General features: G+C 40.5%; 3 protein-coding genes across 5 annotated transcripts in view; all 3 read right to left on the bottom strand.

Annotated features, from left to right (window-relative positions):
* The window catches only part of LOC132953999 (sterile alpha motif domain-containing protein 9-like), a 76086-nt gene that overhangs the window by 12181 nt on the left and 44011 nt on the right, over positions 1-19894 (bottom strand). The gene's annotated exons all lie outside the window — the stretch shown is intronic.
* Positions 1216-8178, bottom strand: LOC132954001 (serine/threonine-protein kinase/endoribonuclease IRE1-like). 2 transcript variants are annotated; one of them, XM_061026424.1, is made up of 14 exons: positions 7993-8177; positions 7419-7489; positions 6878-6993; positions 6591-6785; positions 6101-6365; positions 5889-5979; positions 5594-5783; positions 5247-5346; positions 4924-5123; positions 4011-4158; positions 3698-3825; positions 3037-3160; positions 2698-2765; positions 1216-2618 (listed from the first exon to the last, which is right to left on the bottom strand). In XM_061026424.1, exons 1-14 carry the CDS (start codon positions 8040-8042, stop codon positions 2067-2069), a joined length of 2298 nt encoding a protein of 765 aa, XP_060882407.1. In that variant the 5' UTR covers positions 8043-8177; the 3' UTR covers positions 1216-2066. The 2 variants fall into 2 exon arrangements, with proteins under 2 accessions (XP_060882407.1, XP_060882408.1); XM_061026425.1 differs by lacking the exons at positions 3698-3825; positions 4011-4158 and having other exon boundaries at positions 7993-8178.
* LOC132954000 (sterile alpha motif domain-containing protein 9-like) lies at positions 8827-18520 on the bottom strand. Its single transcript, XM_061026423.1, has 4 exons — positions 18274-18520; positions 17697-17760; positions 16536-16603; positions 8827-13971 (listed from the first exon to the last, which is right to left on the bottom strand). Exons 3-4 carry the CDS (start codon positions 16537-16539, stop codon positions 11456-11458), a joined length of 2520 nt encoding a protein of 839 aa, XP_060882406.1. The 5' UTR covers positions 16540-16603; positions 17697-17760; positions 18274-18520; the 3' UTR covers positions 8827-11455.

The raw sequence follows: 19894 nt of genomic DNA, 5'->3' as shown, positions 1-19894 counted from the left end.
AATGAATATATTTGACTTACAGTAATTTGTTTATTCGTTTTTTTATACTGAACTGTATAATAACCCTATGTTTGGAATAAAACATTAATGTTATTAATGTAATATACACTTGTCCACATGTGTATTGAACTTGTATTTGTTGATATGCTCACTTCTATTATTTTTGTGCAATCAAATCAAACATTTGAACTTTTCTCCCACCATAATTTAAAATCCAGTTTTCAATCAAATAATCCAAAATAAAAGTATAAACATGCCTCACTACTATAATATAGTATATGGTTTAACATTTAACTTATAGACCTTGATGAAGGTCCATCTGTGCTCCAGAGAACTATGTTTCTATGGGCTTTGGTAAAATAAACCCACAATAAGTGAACATGAACGCAGAATGAAACAGGAAGGAGAAACCACAGAGCTTTTGATAGGAAGTAGGCCTACAGGAAGAAGAGGCAGAGGAGAAATCTAGATCAGCTACTTTTTGATTTTCCTTTCTGTCCTACTTGCACTGTTGTTCAATGTAGCTTTAGTATTTGTTTAGTATCCAGATACATGTTCCCCTTTTCTGTGTGTGGACTAAAGAGAGAATATAAATGTATGAAAGCTTAAGACCCTGACGTGAGAACATGTCAAAGAAAAACAAAGCTGCTCTAAACTGTGGCAAATCAACCACTGACAACACCTCTGAATCATTGTATAAGCCAATATAACATTTTCAAGCCACACCCTAACATTCAACATGGAAGGACATTTAATCAGGTAGTACTGTATAAACAGAACAGCTCCAGGTGACAGTGTCATGAGCCAATGGAATTTTTTTGTAAGCCTCACCTTTTTATTTTATCGCCCTCACAGGGAGGACACGTGACATTCTTCCCAGGTACAGGAATCTCTTTTTGGCTCCCGTTTCCCGCCTTTGAGCCAAGATATGTTGAACACAAATCTCTGTACTGATTGGAAAGCGCGACAAAATCAATTTGATTCTCATCTGCAGATATTTCTTATGATGTCCTGGTGTTCTCTCTCTATTGTCTCTGGCTAAACTTCATCAGAATACATTCGTATTCATTGCTCTAAATCCTGATATGTCCGGGTTTTTATAGACATTAACAATATAAATTGTAGGAAGCCTTTTTGACCCAATGACTTCTGTTAAATATTCAATCTTCAAGCAATCGTTACCCTGAAATGAAGCAATGACTCCACGAGCAAAAATGTAGGAATAAAAAAAAAAAAGATTTTAATGTGCAAGTTATTAACTTCATGTAAACGCTCTTAAAAAAGTCTTTGTACATGAACGTTCTGCAGCCGACCTGCAAGTTTGTAATCAGACCACATAATCACATGATCATAAGAAAACTTCTGTATTCAGGTGTCACAGTGAACGCCCTTTGGAACCGTCCGCTCTTACCGAGTCAGCACAATAATCCTGATTGACACAAGCGAAGCAATCTAGCAGCATTAACTGGAATCAAGCACATTTAGCATAGTCATTCTTAAAGATCTGTACCCATGCAGCACAGTGATGTTTAAAAAAGAAAAAAAAAGAAGGCACATCGGCCGTATTAATGGATTTAACATCGCAGATCCAAATTGTGACTCAGTCTGTACAAAAATATACATACAGCATCTGCACAGTGAACAGGCTCACTGAGAAATACAACATTGCACAATAAAACTACCCAACAACATCCAGACATGTTTCCCACATTAGAGGCCAAATATTTTAGGGACAAACACTTTTTTGGACATGCTGTTATAAAATACAAAAGATTCTCTTTTCTCCGTCCTGCTACAATATGATATCCAACAACACTCTGTTGGTTTTTCAGACTTCCCCGAGGCAGAGGCAGAACTTGTGGACGGTTGTGTCGTGGGAACATTTATCGCCCAGGTGAGCAGAAGGCACTTAAAAGAGGGTGCAGCTGCTCCCACCCGGCAGTGGATCCCAGGCACTGCAGGCCCGGTCCTCACCAGCTTAAAGTGCAGCAGCTTGGCCCCATTTGATGTCCACCCTTACTGGCAATGCTCCCGTCTGTGCTGGGTCCACCTGACTCTGGTCCAGTTCACACTGGTTGTGTGTCCAGTGAGGAAGGATCTGGCAGTGTGTGCAACTCAGACTGCCTGAGAGGATCTGTAGCTGATTCTGAGGCAGATGTGAGATTCACCGTTTGACTGTGTGAGTCCACGTGTGTGGAAAGTGTTAACTCTGCTGGCTGCACTGTCTGAACCGCTAAATCTGAAGATACCGGCTCATCTGGTAATGAAGAGGGCGATGGTCCATTTGTTACCGTGTGATCGACCTGCACCGGCTGTAGAGAATGTGCAGGTTCCTGTGGTTGTGAGGCGTTTGATGATGTGTCTGTTGGCAGGTGTTGAGTGCACGGCTCATTTTGTCTCTGTGGTCTGAGGTGTGTGTATTCGGCTTGTGTTTTTCCATTCTGCTCAGCAGTGGAGTAGTAAGGCAGGAACGGCCTCTCTGATGCACATGTCCGCATGGCCAGGTAGGTGTGCATGAGCAGGTGGGGGAATCGGGAGGTGAAGTAAGAGACAAAGTCATCAGGGATGGAGCCCAGAGTCTCTTGTACCTCTGCAGGCAACTCTCTGTAATGGTGTTTCTGTAGAGGGAGAGTCACAGTGAGTCAAACTTTACAGACCACATTCTTTCAAAGACAAAACAGGAAAATACATCCCTACCTTGTTTCTCATTGCACGCATCAGGTCTCTGACCGATCCACCTTTATAGGAACGGAACTTCCGCAGATCTGCAGAAGAAAGGAAGACAAAACTCAATACATCAACCACAGAAATGAATACCTGATAATCATTCAACTAGAAACCAATGAACAGGGACACCTGAAAAACAGAGCTAAGCTTCTTTAATGCTACACTGTTTCTCAAGAACCCACACACTCAGTCAGGGCACACAGAGAGGAAAGAGAGGATTTTGTTTTCATGTTTCATGTAAAGAGACAAAGAAGAATGTTTTACAACGTCTTGTATCTTCACGTGCAAACTTCAGCCTCGGTCTCGTACCTGTCTGCAGTGGCACTGTGATATGCTCCCTCCAGTCACTCTTCACAACAGCCCTCCCTCCTCTCTCCAGCTGTCTCACGATTGGTCCGTCCAGCGGCTCCTTTTCTATTCTGTCACTCACATCCTGCAAGCAACCAACAAAAGATTATTTTAGAGACATTCCAGTCGTTCGACAACAGTCTTAATCACATTCTGACCATTTCTAGAATTTGATCACTGACACGTTTGTAATAAAGTTCTTCACCTTCATAAATCACTTTAATGAATTCATGGGGTTGTTTTTGGACATCCTAGAGACATGTATAGTAGCTTAAGTTAAAATCAGTACAAAACAGCACGAGTGTATTCAGACACTGGTCACTATATTGTACTACAGTGTGATTTTAGTAAGAAGAGGTTGAAAACATCAGGGACACCCTAAAAGGAGTCAGTCCATACAAATGAATAGGCACTAAGGCTCATTGCATTTAAAGAGACACACACACCAAAACGGAGCGTTCTGAGAGAGCTGGTTTATACAGGGTCACAAACCTCCTCTGGTGCTTGATTCATGTTATATTTTGACCAAAGCACAGCACAGATGTTTCATTTAGACCACAGGGGACTGTTTGAAAAGGTGGAACAGGGGGATAATATGTCCTCTTTAATATTAAAAACTAACCTGAAAGAACTGCAGCTCCTTCTCCAGGCTCCAGAAGAAAGGGTGTTTGAGAACACTCTCAGCTGCAGGTCTCCTCTGTGGCTCCATGCTCAACATCTGCTCTATGAGATCTCTGGCTACAATGTCCCCTGATTCATAACACAAAAACATACAGCTTCAGAACATGTGCCCAAAATAAATTCATTTGTATGTAGCCCATACACAAACATCCTAATAGCTTTACCAAACAAATCACCGTCCTCTCCTCAGTGAACAATATTACTGTTTCTTTTTTTTTAAAACAAAGGAATTCCCAGAGGAAACCTGAGCTCACCGTGTTTGTCAGTCTGCAGATGGTCCAGGCTGTGTGAGCCCAGTAAGATGTTTGCTTGTCTCTGTAAAGACTTGCCGTACGGGTGGCTTCCCTGAGACACCACGTAGTAGAACACACAACCAGCAGAGAAGATGTCGACGGCGCACGTCTGCATGAAACAAGAGAGGGAAAGTCTGTCATGTCTAGGTTACTGTGGCAGGAAATGAAACACATTTCACCAAGTAAGTACAAAGATTTGTTCAGTAGTATTGGTTTTTTAGTTTAATCTGAACTGGATAATTTTTGGTCTGAAATCTTTTTTAGCCCTTTTAACACAAACACTACACTCAGTATGTTTAATGCAGAGTTCAGATGAGCTTCAGTTAAAGCGCCATTAGGCCAATTAAATAGAAGACAGTCCATGTCCCAGTATGCATGTACCAAGAGAATACAGTAGGTGGCGACATGTCCCCCTTTCAGCTAGTAAGTTACCATTGGACCTTCTTCCTGTTGACAACTTAGGAAGTTAATACACAGCAAAGAGGAGATTGTATGTCAAACTGTGTAAACATGGACAACTTAAAAGCTCTGTACATTTGGTACTTATCACACTCTATATTTTACTTTTGGTTCAAATGTGATGCACGCTCTCCCTTCAGCTTATGGTGATATCCAAAGGCAGACGTCAAAGCGACTTCTGCTATGATAAGCACCTATGCTGTTCGACTTCTGGGTCAAAGCCAAGCACAGGGACTGTGAAGACTACACAAATCGCCTATGAATCGATCTCCAAACACATTATCTAGGTGCGATAGTCCGACTTTGAGAAATTCAGTTTAGTACCATTTCAACCTGACCTGCATGTTTACATGCATTTTAAAAATCCAGTTTGAGTCGGGACCAGAAGTGAGCTGCTTCTCTACCACTCACTCACCGGGTTGTCTTTGCAGTCCTCACTGAGAACTTCAGGGGCGATCCAGCCTTCTGTGCCCGGCACGCCGGACCGTCTGCTGAAACTGTGACGACCCACCGCCAGCTTCTTACACAGGCCGAAGTCTGAGATCATGGCCCGGACCCGACCGTGGGCGTTGGGCATGGACACCAGGATGTTGTGAGGTTTCAGGTCTCTGTGGACTGAAGGGAAAAATATGAAGGTGAGTGGAGAAGAACAAGTTGTATAGATATGTTTGTTTTTTTACTAAACAGCCAATAACGATGAGAATGAGATGTGTTGTTGTTCTGTTCTGTGGTACCTACCAATGTTGAGAGAATGCAGGTGGGCCAGTCCTGACATGGTCTGCTGAAGAAGCATAACTGGCTCTAGTCCATGACGGTCAAAATCCTTCCTCTCCACATACTAAAGAAAAGAAAGAAGTCATTAACTATGAAGGGAGGTCTCATTCTCACATAGTGTGAAATGTGTTGAGAATAAATAGTATCAGGGTTATTCCCTCTTTTAACTTTTTATGAAAACACAAAAAATAACTTTACATCAGAGGAGGCCTACAACTGCATTTTAATCACAAAAAAACAGGCTTCTTGCTATTGACAAAAGACTACGGTTGAATAAAGGGAGCTTGGGGACCCTATCAGCTGTCCATTACCTCCTGAAGCGAGGCCGCACACAGCTCAATGGCGATGTACTGGAACTGCCGGTCCCTCTCCGTGCAGAAGTAGCGGATGACGTTCGGGTGCTCGTCTGACTCCCTCAGCAGCTGAACTTCCCGGTCTGCAAAGCTGAAGCACTCTGGGAGGATCCTCTTCACGGCCACTGGACGGTTGTCAAACTGCCCCCTTGTGGAGAAACAATGGAAACACAACGTGGTGTTATTTCTGCAGTTGGGACAAATCGAACACACGTTTGTCATGATTCATTGTTGACTGTTTTTTCAGACTTACTTGTACACGATGGTGCCCTCAGCTCCATGACCCAAGACCTCTTTGGGACGGAACGTGATGTTGCCCACTCTGACTATACCGGAGTCCTCCTCTGAGGGGACAAAGACAAAATTTCAGACATTTCAACCGGTGATTAAACTGTTAAAGAATGACGAACGAGCTCATTTAAAGAATGTTTTGTAAGTTCTTTATCTTCATTTCCCAATCCTAACCTCCATCTTCGTGCTCATTTGCAGAGCTTCCCAGCTCAGACACCGACAGGTTGGAGTGGTTGGAGGCGCGAGGGGTGACATTGGGGCTGCTGTGATCAGAGCACTCTGAGCGAGTACGGGCCACCTCCAGGTAGTCACTGTCAGGGGCCAAGCCGAGGCCGAGGTCTGAAGGGGGGAACGGCTGCTGTCTCTGCAGCAGCTCCAGCTTCTCCTCCATCTGTCTCTGGAACTCCTGGTGCTGCAGCTGCTGCTGCTTGTGAACACTCTGTGATAAGAGACAAGACTTAAGAATTACAAAACTGGCTGTTTATGAAGAGACAACACTTTTACTGATTTATTTAGTAGACTTTTTTAATCCAAAGCGAGAGTAAGAACAACATAAGCAAGGATCTAGAGAGGAGGAAACGACTACTGCAGCCATCAGTAGAGAATTATAACAAAGCTAGTTGCAGGTACTCAACCATCCACTAGGTGGTGGTGTTGGACTTACTTTGGGGTAGGTTATCACAAAGGCCACCCAGCCAGCCAGCAGGAAAGTGGAGAAGATGATGGTGGCCATGTCTTTGAGCATAGAGTCCACCGGGGCCACCGGGCGCAAAGGTCGACCACCGGTCCCAGGTTCCTCGATAGATGTTTCAGGTAGAGGAGAAGGGGGGCCATCATCCATACCGCTATCATTCACCTTCTACAACAAGAACAGAGGACGGGGAGGAAGGGGATGAGAAAACCTGAAGGGATGTTTTAATATCTTTAAAAAAAATCTCAGGGGTCACACACCTCCTCGACTTTCTTATCGGTGGTTGGTGGGATGACGTTGCCTTGATTGCGAGGGAAGCTGTCAGGAAACTTCTCCAGGATCTTTATGTGAGCTTCAGGGGGCGTCTCATGATGACCTGAAATGCAAGAGTTTACTTTTTCAACATCAGCAGCCTCAGGCAGCAGACTAATGTCAGATGACATAATGACCACATACTGATCTTAGTTGCAACATCTTTGCGGATTTTAAAATGTATTTATAAAATGGCAAGGAAACACTTTATGCTGTTGTGACATTTGTTTTCACTATTCATTATAACCAGCAGAGGGCGATCTTACTTCATCAGTCACTCAAAGTAGACCATGAAAGGCCCTAAATTCAAAATGTGACAAACAGTACTGAGGGGAACTTCTTGATAAAGCGACACAACCATTTTTATTTTCCATATGTCATCTTTAGTCTGTGAAACTAATGTCTTGACACCTTCCATTAACATACCAGGAAAGGTAACATTCCTCAGAGTGGCTATTTTAAAAAAAATATTATTCTATGATACAGTACCTATGAGGAGCAGGTAGTTCCTCATGAAGTTGATGCAGTTCCTCTCTCGCAGGGCAGCGTTGGAGCAACTCCTTTTTTTAAATAAACTTTATCAGTATACCACATTACAACACACGGGCAAGGAAGTCCAGTGCAAAATTCAAGTCACTATATTAAACAATTTTAATGTCAGATAAAACAGAAAATAAAAAACATAGTTTAGAAGGAAGAACTAGGCTACACTATGAAAAAAAATAATGTTTGAATGTTTTTTTTTAATCATTTGAACATCTGTAAAGTTTTTGTTTCTGGATACTTTTCAGACAGATTCAAATAGTGTCTTCAGTTCAATATAAAATAACTAAGTATAACATTTATTTGTATAGCACCTTTCAATAGCAGAGGTCCCAAAGTGCTTCAAAATAAAAGATTTACAGAGACAAGAAATACAGACAGTTACATAAATTCAGACATGGACAGATCAGACAAAGGCAAGTCTAAACAGATGGGTCTTTAACTGCTTTTTAAAATTGTCCACAGAGTTCACAGCTCACGTCACCTCACTTCAGATATCAAAAACACACATTCAATTTACCGATAAAAAGGCAAAGATCCCTCAGGTCTGTAGTCCACAGCAGTATACATTCATACGTCCATTTGAAGCAGACGCTCCTGGTAATGGAAGTTCTGTGGCTCTCGTCTTTACTGTGTTTCCTCTTGCTGTTTCCCCTCTACTTTGCTAATTTGTTCCGAACATCGCTGCAGTCAGTAGGGGGAGCTCTAAATATTTTGGCCTCACTTCAGATGAGAGGTGTTGCAGTAGGCCTACCTGTAATGACGTTCTTTATACATTCTATGGTTAAAAAGTATCCAAATGTTTTGTATCAGTCAGCTGCAGTTCCTCTCCTTCTCTTTGAACTGTGGCATTCGGCTGTGGGACATGCACTGTAGCCAGAGGTGCTGCTTGTCAACAGGCTAGGCAGGCAACTGCAAGGGGAGAGCTCAAACTTTAAACCAGCAGCCCAAAATGTGAACATTTTACAATGACAGTATAGGAAACCTCCCCAATGGGGGCCTGACAGCATGGCAGCACTTACTTTAGTTGCCATGCTAAGCATTGCATGCATTGTTGCTGTTTATGTAAAATTCGGTGTTGCGGCCGCCTCGACAAGACACGTCCCATTACATCTATAAAATTTCAGATTTCTCTGGCTTTGATAACTGTTGGAAACATTTGAGGTCATATAAGTACTCAACAACAACACATATATAACATGGGTTTAGTCCATTTTAAATTAAGTAAGATATTTAAATGTAAACATTGTCATACAAATACCTATTGTCTGTTTTGATGAGACTGTCAATATTATGGAACCTGAAATATTGATAAATACTTTTTCTTCAGAAATTAAAAAACTACAAACCAAAAGAGAATTTGGAAAACAATTTTTACTGAATGTAAACACATGTGTTACAAATATTTATGAAAAACAAAGTTGGCAGGTACAACATTTCCCTTTGAAGTTAACATAAATAAAGAAATCCCATATAACTGGAGTGTACAAAATGTAAAAAAAAAGTGTAAACTGATCGAGAAATAAGAAATAAAACAGGCAGAGATGTAAAAGTTTGAGTACAGACTGGCAATGAATTTACTTAATGTTTCATATAAAGGGCATCTGGGGTTATTACAGGTTCTGTTAAGTTGATACCACATGTAGGCCTACACAATCACTACATTCAATATTTGTTTTTTTGCAGCACATCAAAATGAATACACATTATTCTCTAACTAAATGTGGTACTGTTGCTTTAAGACCAGTTATCTTGAAAGCAAAGACACAAAGCCCAAGGAAGTGATTAAGACATTTGATAAGTAGTACCTTATAATTCTATTTTATACATTGTATCCTGGATAACAAAGCTGAGAGAGCTATTAACATAATCAACAGTGCTTAATGTCTGGACCTTCAATGTGTCTTGATTTTAAATCTGACTCCATTTAAAGTCAAACTTTATATTCAGGTCACTAGATTTGAGTCACCAAATACTTTAAATCCCTTAAGTAGACTTCAGTTTTCATGTGCTCCAGTTAGCACAAAACAAACACAAATTCACACTTGAGATGTATTTGAAGGGCATCGTGATGCCAGGTGTAAACTCCAAATCTAAAAGGGGTTTGTTATTTTCATACTCAGGAAATCCAAATTTGGTCTTTTCAAAGTCAATGAAAAACACATATATACAAATATGTACTAATACTGTTCCATGTGCATCTAGATATTCTCTTTTGTCTTTTCAATATTGCCTAGTCAATGCTAGTTCCATGTTCAAGCAAGTTTAAAACAGCCTTGAGGGATGATTGCTCAAAGGCAAACTATTTTTTCACAAGGATGTTGCAGGCAACGGGGCCTCTGTAGGTAAACCCAAGGTAGAAAGTGATGTTCTCATTACTATGAGGCACTGAAGGCACATGAAGATGTAAGATGTTGAACTTTTTTTTCTTGGGGCCATCAAGGTACACCACTCCATCTTCAGTCCATCCAGACACACGTTTCAGCATCATGGCAATCTCTGGTTGTTTCCATGGCTCACCCCTAAACCACTTCATGCGTTTCTCAGAGAATGAGAACACCTTGGTGACACTTTCAAACTTTTTCTTGTGGACAAATTTATCCAATCCATTCACACTGCCCAGAAAAAAATGGGTGTAAAGCCTTCTTTTCCTCTGAGGAATGTCCTTCATCTTCATCCAGTAGTCTTTTTCCAGGTGTTCAACTGCTGATTGTACCTTTTCATATTTGGTTTCTTTCTCATGATTTGTGTCATGATCCTCTGGCCAGAACAGCAAGGTGAGCAGGAACAGGGCACTTGGTAAGCATTTTCGTTTATCAGAAGGGAACTGACGACAAAGTGCCTGTAGATTTTTCAGAGGAGTGACCTTTTGAGTATCTGGAGACAGGCAGTTCAGTGAAATGTGGGCCGTGATGTAATTGACAATATCCCTTTGACCAAAATTTGCCTTTAATGGATTGCTGGGATACAGAGAAAGGATGTTCTCTAAGAGACGTACTGCATCTCTCTGGTCAGTGAGCTTGGAGAGAATTGATGTAACGTTACCCCCACCAAGATGGTAGATGATCATGCGTTTTTGTTATGGAGTTAGATTGGCTGGGATTGATTCCACCTGAGGTGCATAAGAGTGGGCTTCACTGAAGTACTTCCCATACTCTGAAGATTTTTTTGCCAGCCATTTCAGTGGTTGGCTAATCTTCTCTTCAGGACTTTCAGGGTTGTCCTCTTCATCTGCACCAATGTCTGTCTGAAAGTAACTCAGGTCTTCTGAAATCCACTCCAAAGCAGCTTGCATTGTTTTGTGAAGTTTTTTCAAACGCCCATGAAATGGCTCCCAGGCATCTTTAACTTCCTCTGGAATGTAATCTGTCAACAGGTACTTCATACACTCTGAATGACCATTGGTTCTGTGTGCAAACACATCCAATGAAGAAATGAGTTTGAGAAGACTGCATCCAACTTCAACTTCAGCAAAAAATCCTGAATTGTTCACTTTTTCTTTGTCTGCACCAGCGGCTTTCTCACACTCTTGAAAACACTCAAGGGCTTTCAGTGCGGTCTCTACAGCATCTGCTGTATTTTGGGCCGTCTTTGGCACATTGTCATTGTCAATGGCCTTGCATTTAGCTTGGAACCATTTCCTGTACACCTGCCCCTTTGTGTCGAGTATGTAGGAGTTGTTTGGCTGCTGTTTAGCTGCTGTCTCTGCCCAGTGTTTTGCCTCTTCAAACTTTTCATAAGTATAATGAAGACGAGCAAGTTGTTGTGCAAAGAATGGATCTTTATGGAAACGCTCAAATGCCTCGGTGAGCAACTCAATTGCTTTGGCTGGGCTTTTTTCCTTGTCACACACATGCTCAATCAGAGGAGAGAAAAAACTGTCAGATTTGTCTCCTTTGCTTATTCTTGATCTCGTTATGAAAAGTGCTCTCAGGAATGACACATATTCGTCCCTTCCAAATCTGTGCTCAAATAGCACACTCTCACAGACCAAATTCATTGCCAAACTGCTTTGGGTCTGTCCTCTCTTCGTCAGACAGCTCGTGAGTGACAGACACATTCTGTAATGGAGACTCCTTGCATTTCCTCTCTGGCTCATGGGACCTTCTACAGCTCAACAAAATGAAGCATGAAGTTCTATACTGGATTCTTTTGGTGTTAACAGCAACCTCCAGTTCATTTCTGAGATCATCGAGATATTCTTTGTCTGAGTCTTCAATGAGAAGCAGTACAGTAAGACACTTCTGTGGATCTATTTCTTCATACTCTCTTAGTTCAACTGCATGTTGTGCAACAAGAGAAGCGGAGTATGAGGGCTTCACAACTGCACACCTCAGATCTTTCCTGTTGTTCCACAGCACTTGTCTTGCCACAGTGCTTCCACCACTTCCTGGATGGTGGTAGATGTTAATACTTTTCACTGGAGTTTCATCTGTGTTCCATTTCAAAGCTTCACGGAGAAGTTTGGAAACTTCTTGATAAGCATCTCTTTCAATGACCTCTCCAACATACTTGTGCTCAGCAAGCCAAAAATTCAACCAGTTCACTCTCCCACCACGGTAGAACTGGTGTTCAATGTTTGCTTTCTCCTCATCAATGAAGTCTTTGCTTGATTCATCACAATGATCCACTGTCAGAATTTCCAGTGAATACATCTGTTCTTCTTCATGTGTTTCAAGAAGACAAGTCCCTTTTACGAACACTGGCAAGTGTTTCCTGGCACATGAATTAAAGGGTTGTACTTGCTGCAGAGTTGCATTAATGTGACTCATTTTCATCCCAACAACACTGGAATTGTTCACAGTTTCTGTTGGGCATAACCCCTCTGCAAAGCTTTGCCACTTATGGAAGTTATCCTGGGATGGACAGATGCAGATGATGTCTTCATGGCCTTCCATGACAGGGAAAAACTCATTAAACGTGTGCAAGAGGGGTTTCTCAACTGGGGATGTGACAAGAAAAATGACCTGGAAGGTTCCTTTTGGCAAGAGTTGTTTACAGATCGAAGACACAGACTCCTTCAGGAAAGTCATTTTTGTCTTGATCCAAGTCATTTCATCACACAGAGTTTCATTTCCTTTGTAGTCAGTTCGGCCATTACAAAAGATCCAGCTTGTTTGCTCAAACAGATGCAACTGGTTTGTGAATTCTTTGATGTTCATGTCACCTGGTATCCTGTAACTCTGTAGAGAATGCATGTTTGCAGCATGATGCTGAAGGTATCTACTGCAAAGACCTGATATCTTTGAGTCTGGGTCAAAGTCAAAAACACAGAATATGTTCATGTTGAGCAGCCAGTCAATGTTGCAAAGGTCATCAGGTAGGAATCTATTTGTGATGAGTATGAACCATTTATCTTTTTCCATGAATTTCTTCCCATTTGTCATCAGCATTGTTAGTTTCCGTCCTAGGTCTTGGCAGTTTTCTGGGGCACTAAGGAACTTCATTTTCTCTGCTTCTTTCCTTTGTGCATCCCGATCTTTAACTCTCTGGTAGAAATCACTTAGGTCTTTGTCAATCACTGGCTCCGTTTTTGAACCCATCCTCTGCAGGATGGCTTCTTTTTCAAACTCCACTTTGCTAGTTTTCTCTTTGAAGTTTGGCAGACGAACTGCATACACCTTGCTTTTAACAATACTAATAGAAGGCACAATGTCAACCTCTACCACATACTTCTTTTCTGTACTTTCCCAGTCCATAACTTCAATGAACCTTGGAGGCCGCACACACTGGCGTACATGCTCCTTGTCAGAACAGACACTTCTTTCAATGTAGTCCAAAGCATCTACAAAAATATCTCTCTCTTTCACAGGGATACCAATTATCTCACCATGCACATAACCTGCATCCTCCTTGCTGTCCATCACACCAAAGTGTATTGTACCATTTGATCTAATGTTCATACAGCCAGTGGCAAATTTAAGGACCTCTTTTGCAAACTTAGCTTGGAGTCTTGTGCGATCCAATGCAGCAGCTATGGCAAATGACTTAAATTCATGGCATGGAGATATGAGATCAAGAGCACCTGATGCTGGTTGCAGGACTCTGTGCTTTACATACATGAAATCAATCCCTTCTTGATCAAATGGTCGATGTCTGCAATCTTCCTTTGAAGTTGAAGTTTGTCTCTCTTTTGAGACATCTTCAACACTCTCATGAGTCTGTGCAGGAGGGTCTCCACTTGCTGTAGGAACACACTGAACTGATTTCAATTCCAACTCAGTTTTTTTACCACTGCTGGGCTTTTTCTTCTCTTGCTTAACCTCTCGTTGCTTTGAGTTGATGAGCTCATCTCTCTTTTTAATGATCAAATGAGCAGGCCCTGATTTCATGCAAATCTTAGCCTTTAAAAACTCCTCATTTAATGTAAGAAGGATTTGTCCGTTTACTTCTTCCTCATAAAGCTTTTTTATGTTCTGCTCCTGCACTCCAATTGATTTCAGCCAGGTGCTGACTTGAGATTCGGTCCAAACCTCGGGTGATTGGTCAAGTTTGTCAGCTGTCGGTGGGGAAAAAAGGAAAGGGCAACAGGTTTGATTATAAATAAAAGAATAGGGAGCATTTTGCCACTGACAGTCAGTGCTAATTAGGCTGTCAGTATCAAATTAACTCTTACTGAAGACTTCAATCTAAATAGGTACATACTTGGTTTTTTTTTGCTCCATTGTTGATGAAAATAGAAGATATTTTAGTAATTTTTTGTTAAATACAAATGCTGTAATAGGTATTGTGGAGTAACTACTGTAAAGTGGAACAATTAGCACTCGTTCCTAAGATTCACATTATTGTAGATCACAATAAGGAGTTTGATTTCTCATTTGACCTGTTAAGCGGTTTTTTGGATGTAAAAATGTTAAGCCTAACAACTTTTGACCACAACACTGAAATATTTCCACCACCAGTGTTTCCCATTAATTAACTAGACTGTGGCGGCCTGCCATAGTCTAATCTGTCGCGCCATAGTCTAATCTGTCGCGCCATAGTCTAATTTGCCATGCTAGAGTCAGGGAATTATTATCAACTATAATATTTTTTTTTTCTAAGTACATTTGAAGTACAGTTTACCCCGTTAAATATGTGGCTGCAGTAGCCTACACCGGCATGTATGATTGTTTTTATGTCCGTTTCCTAAAACGGTCCGTACCTTGTTTACCTCCTGCAGAGTGTTACAACTCATAGCCGTTCTGAGCTTTTCAATCGCTGCGCAGGTTTCAGAGTTTTTAAACACAATAAAAGACGTTTGATCACCCTGTCAGACAAAGCAGCATAAATATTTGTAAACCTAGATATCGAAATTCTATATTCTTTTTGAACCTGCAAATCAAATGAAAGATCGAAACAAATCAATTTCGCCTAAAGACGCTGCGCAGCGCCGCAGCTCACCTGCTGTCTTGAAAAACTGCACTTAAAGTTTACTTATAAGTCTAAACATTAGATCAGACCTTTTTTCAAGAGGTTCTCTTCCTCATTATGTCAAAAACGTGCATTTAAAGATAAAGGTGGGTCCGCGGACCACACTTGAGAGGCAGAGAGAGAGATTTACATGGGCGAGAGTCCGGGAACATGCCATTGCACATGTAAGTGGACGGACAAGAAACAAAAAGTTAAATTGATCATTACTCTACAGTTTACATGTTTACCAGTAAAGTATGTGAACTACACGACTGACTGCAGTCTCTGTAAACAGAATGATGGCGTCCAAACTGCTCAATGTGCACTGAGTGGTCCTCGGTCATTGTGTCTGCACGTCATCCTCCCTGCTTATTAAAAACTATAAAAACTGGTCATAAACCACGTGTGAACGTTTTGATTTTGAAATGTTCTTAAATCGTTTGAGCTGCTGTTAATACTCTAAATATTTATAATACTGAACATAACAATTAATTTATAAATATGCTTTTGCGCAGCAAATTGTATGACGTCATCAAATCAAAGCATGTTGTAGAGATGTGATCCAAATTTGGACACGATGCTGGAAAGGAGCGATAATCATAACTAAAAGAGGAGTAGGAACAGTATGTCTGCTTGACAGTCTCTATGGGCCAAGCCTAAAGCCATTTAACTTCCATTGGCATTGGATTTTATGTTTTGACAATTTGTGCACTAAAAGAGCACAACATTGTGAGAAGAGAACAAAGTTTTTGATACATTTAACCTCTTAATTTTGTCCAAAATTGATGCATCTAACTTTAAAATGTACACATTTTTTCTCCCGGGGGTGCATTCTAGAGGGTTCGGTGTCCCCCCACCATAGTCTCATGAAATCCTATGGGAAACACTGATCACTGTAATCGTTCATCCTTCTTCTCATATTACCTGTGGTGTACCACAGGGCTCAATCCTAGGTCCATTTTTACTCTCGCTTTATATGCTCCTACTCAATATCATTCAACATCAAAATACCCTGTTTTTAGTGATTGAAAGGGTTATAGTACTATGAGCTTTGTGTTGATATGCATAATATTAAGGAAACCATTTGGCCTAATAAAGAAAAAGTATGATTAGCATTTTACCATCTTTCACTCTTTTTTTTGGTGTTAAAGACCTCTAACTGACCGCCATGGTCTGCTGAAGAGTCTTTGCTCTGTGTTACTCGAGAGCAGCATAGCACGGATTAGCTTCTCAATTACAGCGGGTCTACCTGCCAAAGGGTGGTCAAAGGAGCGGCTATACTGTTAATCCCTACAGTGTTATTGAAAAGCTGCGTTCATTCTATGATAAACACATTCTATTTCCGACAAGTTCTTCAAAAGGAAAGTCCCCAGTATATATTTCATTGACGTGCTTTTATTTTTAAACAGCTATGCGGTATTTTCAGCCAAGCCTTGTACTTAAATCCTACAAGTTTTCATAAGAAGAGTGGTTTGTAGACTTTTGCATGCACTATTCAGAGTGGCAGATAAGCCACAAAGTTAATTTCCAACCCTGCTTGGTAGACTTATGGTTATATGAAGGCTGTAAAGCCTCTGCTGACAGTTTTATTCCTGCTGGTGTCTTTATTGCATAACATATCCCTCTGTATCCAACAAACAAACAAATTGCACAACTTGTCACAACACTCACCCATGATCTTCTTTTCCTTTTCATCCGATTATCAATTTTGGTGTTTCACCTTCCTAATCACCTTCCATCTGCGAAAAAACATTGAGTCCATTATCAACTTAGTTGTTATTTCAGTTGTTCTTAATTCTTATTCTTAGTCATTATGATCAATCTGCCTGTCTGCGTCTGCTTTACTGTTAGTTTTTATGCATTTATGTCTGCTGCAAATACTAGTTTTTATGTTTTACATTTTTGTATCATGTTTGTTATTTCCTAAAAGCCTAACTAGGGACAAGAAAGGCAAATTAGCCATGGCTAGAAGTCCTATTGCATCGGTTGCACTTTAATTCGATGTGTAACAATGGCCATATGTATTATCCCTGACAAATAAACAAATATAGATAAATATACACATGGAATATTACAGATGTTTGGTCAAACTGGTTCACACGTATTTTAAACCCTTACAACTATGTAGACAAACTTGATTAGAAAAACTTCAACAGTCCTGGTACAGACATTGAACAGAGTCACTCAACCTTAGAGAGGCCTCTATGGAAATTCAAATTTTGGCAAAACATTTCTAAAGGATGCCTTAAATTTGGGGTTTAATGGATTTTGAGTGGCTGGCTATGGCTCAATATTGATCATCTCTCAACCAGAAGGTTGATGGTTCAATCCTTGCTTCTGCAGTCCACTTATCAAGGAAATGTGTAGGAATAAAATTAGTTTATGCTGATGGTCACTTTACAAAGCATCCTCTGCCATCAGTGTCTAAATGTGACATGTAGAGTAAATGCACTTTGAAACATTAATGTAAAACATATTCAACAGGCATTAATCCACTATTTTCAAACTTTTGAGTGAATATGACGTGTAAAGACATCGGTGTTGTCTATGTAGTCTAGTTTAAGTCCACTCATGTGTTAACACCAGAATGAGGATGTAGGCTACATTTAGCCTGGGCAGGGTTCATATTTGCAATTTGAAGAAATCTACAGGAATAATAAAAATCAGTGGCATTAGTAGGCCTAAACTGCATTTGGCTATAAAAGTGTTCATCCAGGTCAAAGCTATGTTGACCTTTATCACCTGGATTAAAGTCTACAACTACTGTATGATGTTTTTAAGGTGGTTGGATGAGATATAACTTTTAGTAGCCAGTTTATAAATGTATCTTACCTCACACCCTCTGCAGTAGTGTCTTTAGTTGATAAGGAACCACCTGCTGCCGCAGCCTGTGTGTCTGAAACAGAGGGAATGTGATGATAAGCTTGATAGTTTCATGAATTATTAAGACATTCTTGCTTTGATGGTGACTCATGCTTTGCTATAGTTAGTTTCAACAGTTAGTTTAGACCACTTCTTAAAAATTGAGCAAGTTATTTATACTCTAAATGGGAAAGATAGAGACGCAGTTTCCCAAACTATCTTAACTATCAAAATGTTCTCAAAATTTTATTAATTCTTATTTCTTGTTTTTCTTGGTTTGCTGATGGTCGGACTAAAACCAATAGTTCTCTTGTAGTGAGGAGGGGAAGTTTAGAACCAGTTGTTATTTTTCTGCATGCAAAATTCAGCCCATAATCACTAGGATGTAAAACATGATGCAAAGAAAACCAAACTTTCTTTGGTTTCGAGGGTCCTCTCTCCATTCTCGGCCCAGGTGTATCATACTCCCTACTTCCTTCATTCCTGTTATGTCCCTGCGATTTTCTTATGAGCAACCACGAAAAAAAGAGGCAAACATTGCTCCTACCTTGATGAAATGCAGACACATAAACAGCCTTGTTCCACTTCTCCGGGCTGGTTTTCTTTTATTAAGAGTCAAATTGTTCTGCCGCTACCGAAGAGAAGCACTGGACGTCGGGCTGCTCTTTCTTCCGCTTCCCGCCTAAACTCTGAACACCGGCTGGTTCTGCCTGTCACCGGGCTTGACTGGACCTACTGTGCAAACTCAGTGCCTTAAGTTTCTTTTATGGGGAAATTCATCGACCTACCCTCATGTGCACCGCCCTTACTGGAATTTCTGCCACGTTTAGTGATCTAAATCACTAGTATCTTTGAGTCTGGGTCACAGCTCATGAATAATAAGGGCCGGCTCTACAGTCTCCTATTGGCTCTTTAATCGGTCTATATTTGATTTTATTCAATCGGCCAAATAAAGTCATTCTTTGACCTATGATCTAAATGAATATATTTTACTTGATTGGTTTGTTTTTGTTTTTATACTGAGCTGTATAATTCCCATAATAACCCTATGTTTGGTATAAAACATTAATGTGATGATCAAGCACTTGCCATGTGTATTGACCTTGTATTTGTTGATATGCTCACTTCTATTATTTTTGTGCAATCAGATCAAACATTTGAACTTTTCTCCCACCATAAATTAAAATCCAGTTTTCAATCCAAGAATCCAAAATAAAAGTATAAACATGCCTCACTACTATCGTGTATGGTATAGCTTATAAGCATAGTCCAGGATGACGGTACATCTGTGCTCCATTGAAATGTTTTTTTATGGGCTTTGGTCAAATAAACCCACAATAAGTGAACGTGAACGCAGAATGAAATAGGAAGGGGAAACCACAGAGCTTTTGATATGAAGTATGCCTACAGGAAGAAGAGGCAGAGGGATACTCTAGATCAGCTGCTTTTTAATTTTCCTGACAGCTACTTTCACTATTGTTCAGTGTAGCTTTAGTATTTGTTTATTATCCAGCTAAATATTCCCCTTTTAAATGTATAAAAGTCCCTGACATGAGAAAATGTGAAAGAAAAGAGTTGAGCCAAGAAAAACAAAACTGCCCTAAACGGTGGAAAATCAACTACTGACAACAAAAACCTCCAGAATAAATGTAAAGGTTCTTCAGAGAACCAGAGGACATGAGAGGACAGGGTGAGAGAGTTTGACTGCAATGTTAAAATGGAAAGAAAAAAGGAAGAGGGTGGAGCTGATGGACATGTCCATTAATGTACCTCTGTATCACATTGTATAAGCCTTTATATAACATTTTCAAGCCACACCCTAACATTCAACATGGAACAAGTTTATCAGGTAGTACTGTATAAACAGAACAGCTCCAGGTGACAGTGTCATGAGCCAATGGAATTCTTTTGTAAGCCTCACCTTTTTATTTTATCGCCCTCACAGGGAGGACACAGGACATTCTTCCCAGGTACAGGAATCTCTTTTTGGCTCCCGTTTCCCGCCTTTGAGCCAAGATATGTTGAACACAAATCTCTGTACTGATTGGAAAGCGCGACAAAATCAATTTGATTCTCATCTGCAGGATATTTCTTATGATGTCCTGGTGCTCTCTCTCTATTGTCTCTGGCTAAACTTCATCAGAATACATTGTATTCATTGCTCTAAA

The sequence above is a fragment of the Labrus mixtus genome, chromosome 20, assembly GCF_963584025.1.
Source record: "Labrus mixtus chromosome 20, fLabMix1.1, whole genome shotgun sequence".
Lineage (NCBI taxonomy): Eukaryota > Metazoa > Chordata > Actinopteri > Labriformes > Labridae > Labrus > Labrus mixtus.
Note: the sequence above shows the minus strand (reverse complement) of the source record. Positions and strands in the feature narration are given on the sequence as shown.

Excerpts from the sequence above, each read along its gene's own strand:
- LOC132954001 (XM_061026424.1), bottom strand. The coding sequence starts at position 8,042 with ATGTATACTGCTGTGGACTACAGACCTGAGGGATCTTTGCCTTTTTAT. Across the intron at positions 5,124-5,246 it reads CCTGCATTCTCTCAACATTG|TCCACAGAGACCTGAAACCT; the intron begins GTAGGTACCACA and ends TTTTCCCTTCAG. Across the intron at positions 3,826-4,010 it reads TCTGCAGACTGACAAACACG|GGGACATTGTAGCCAGAGAT; the intron begins GTGAGCTCAGGT and ends GTTATGAATCAG.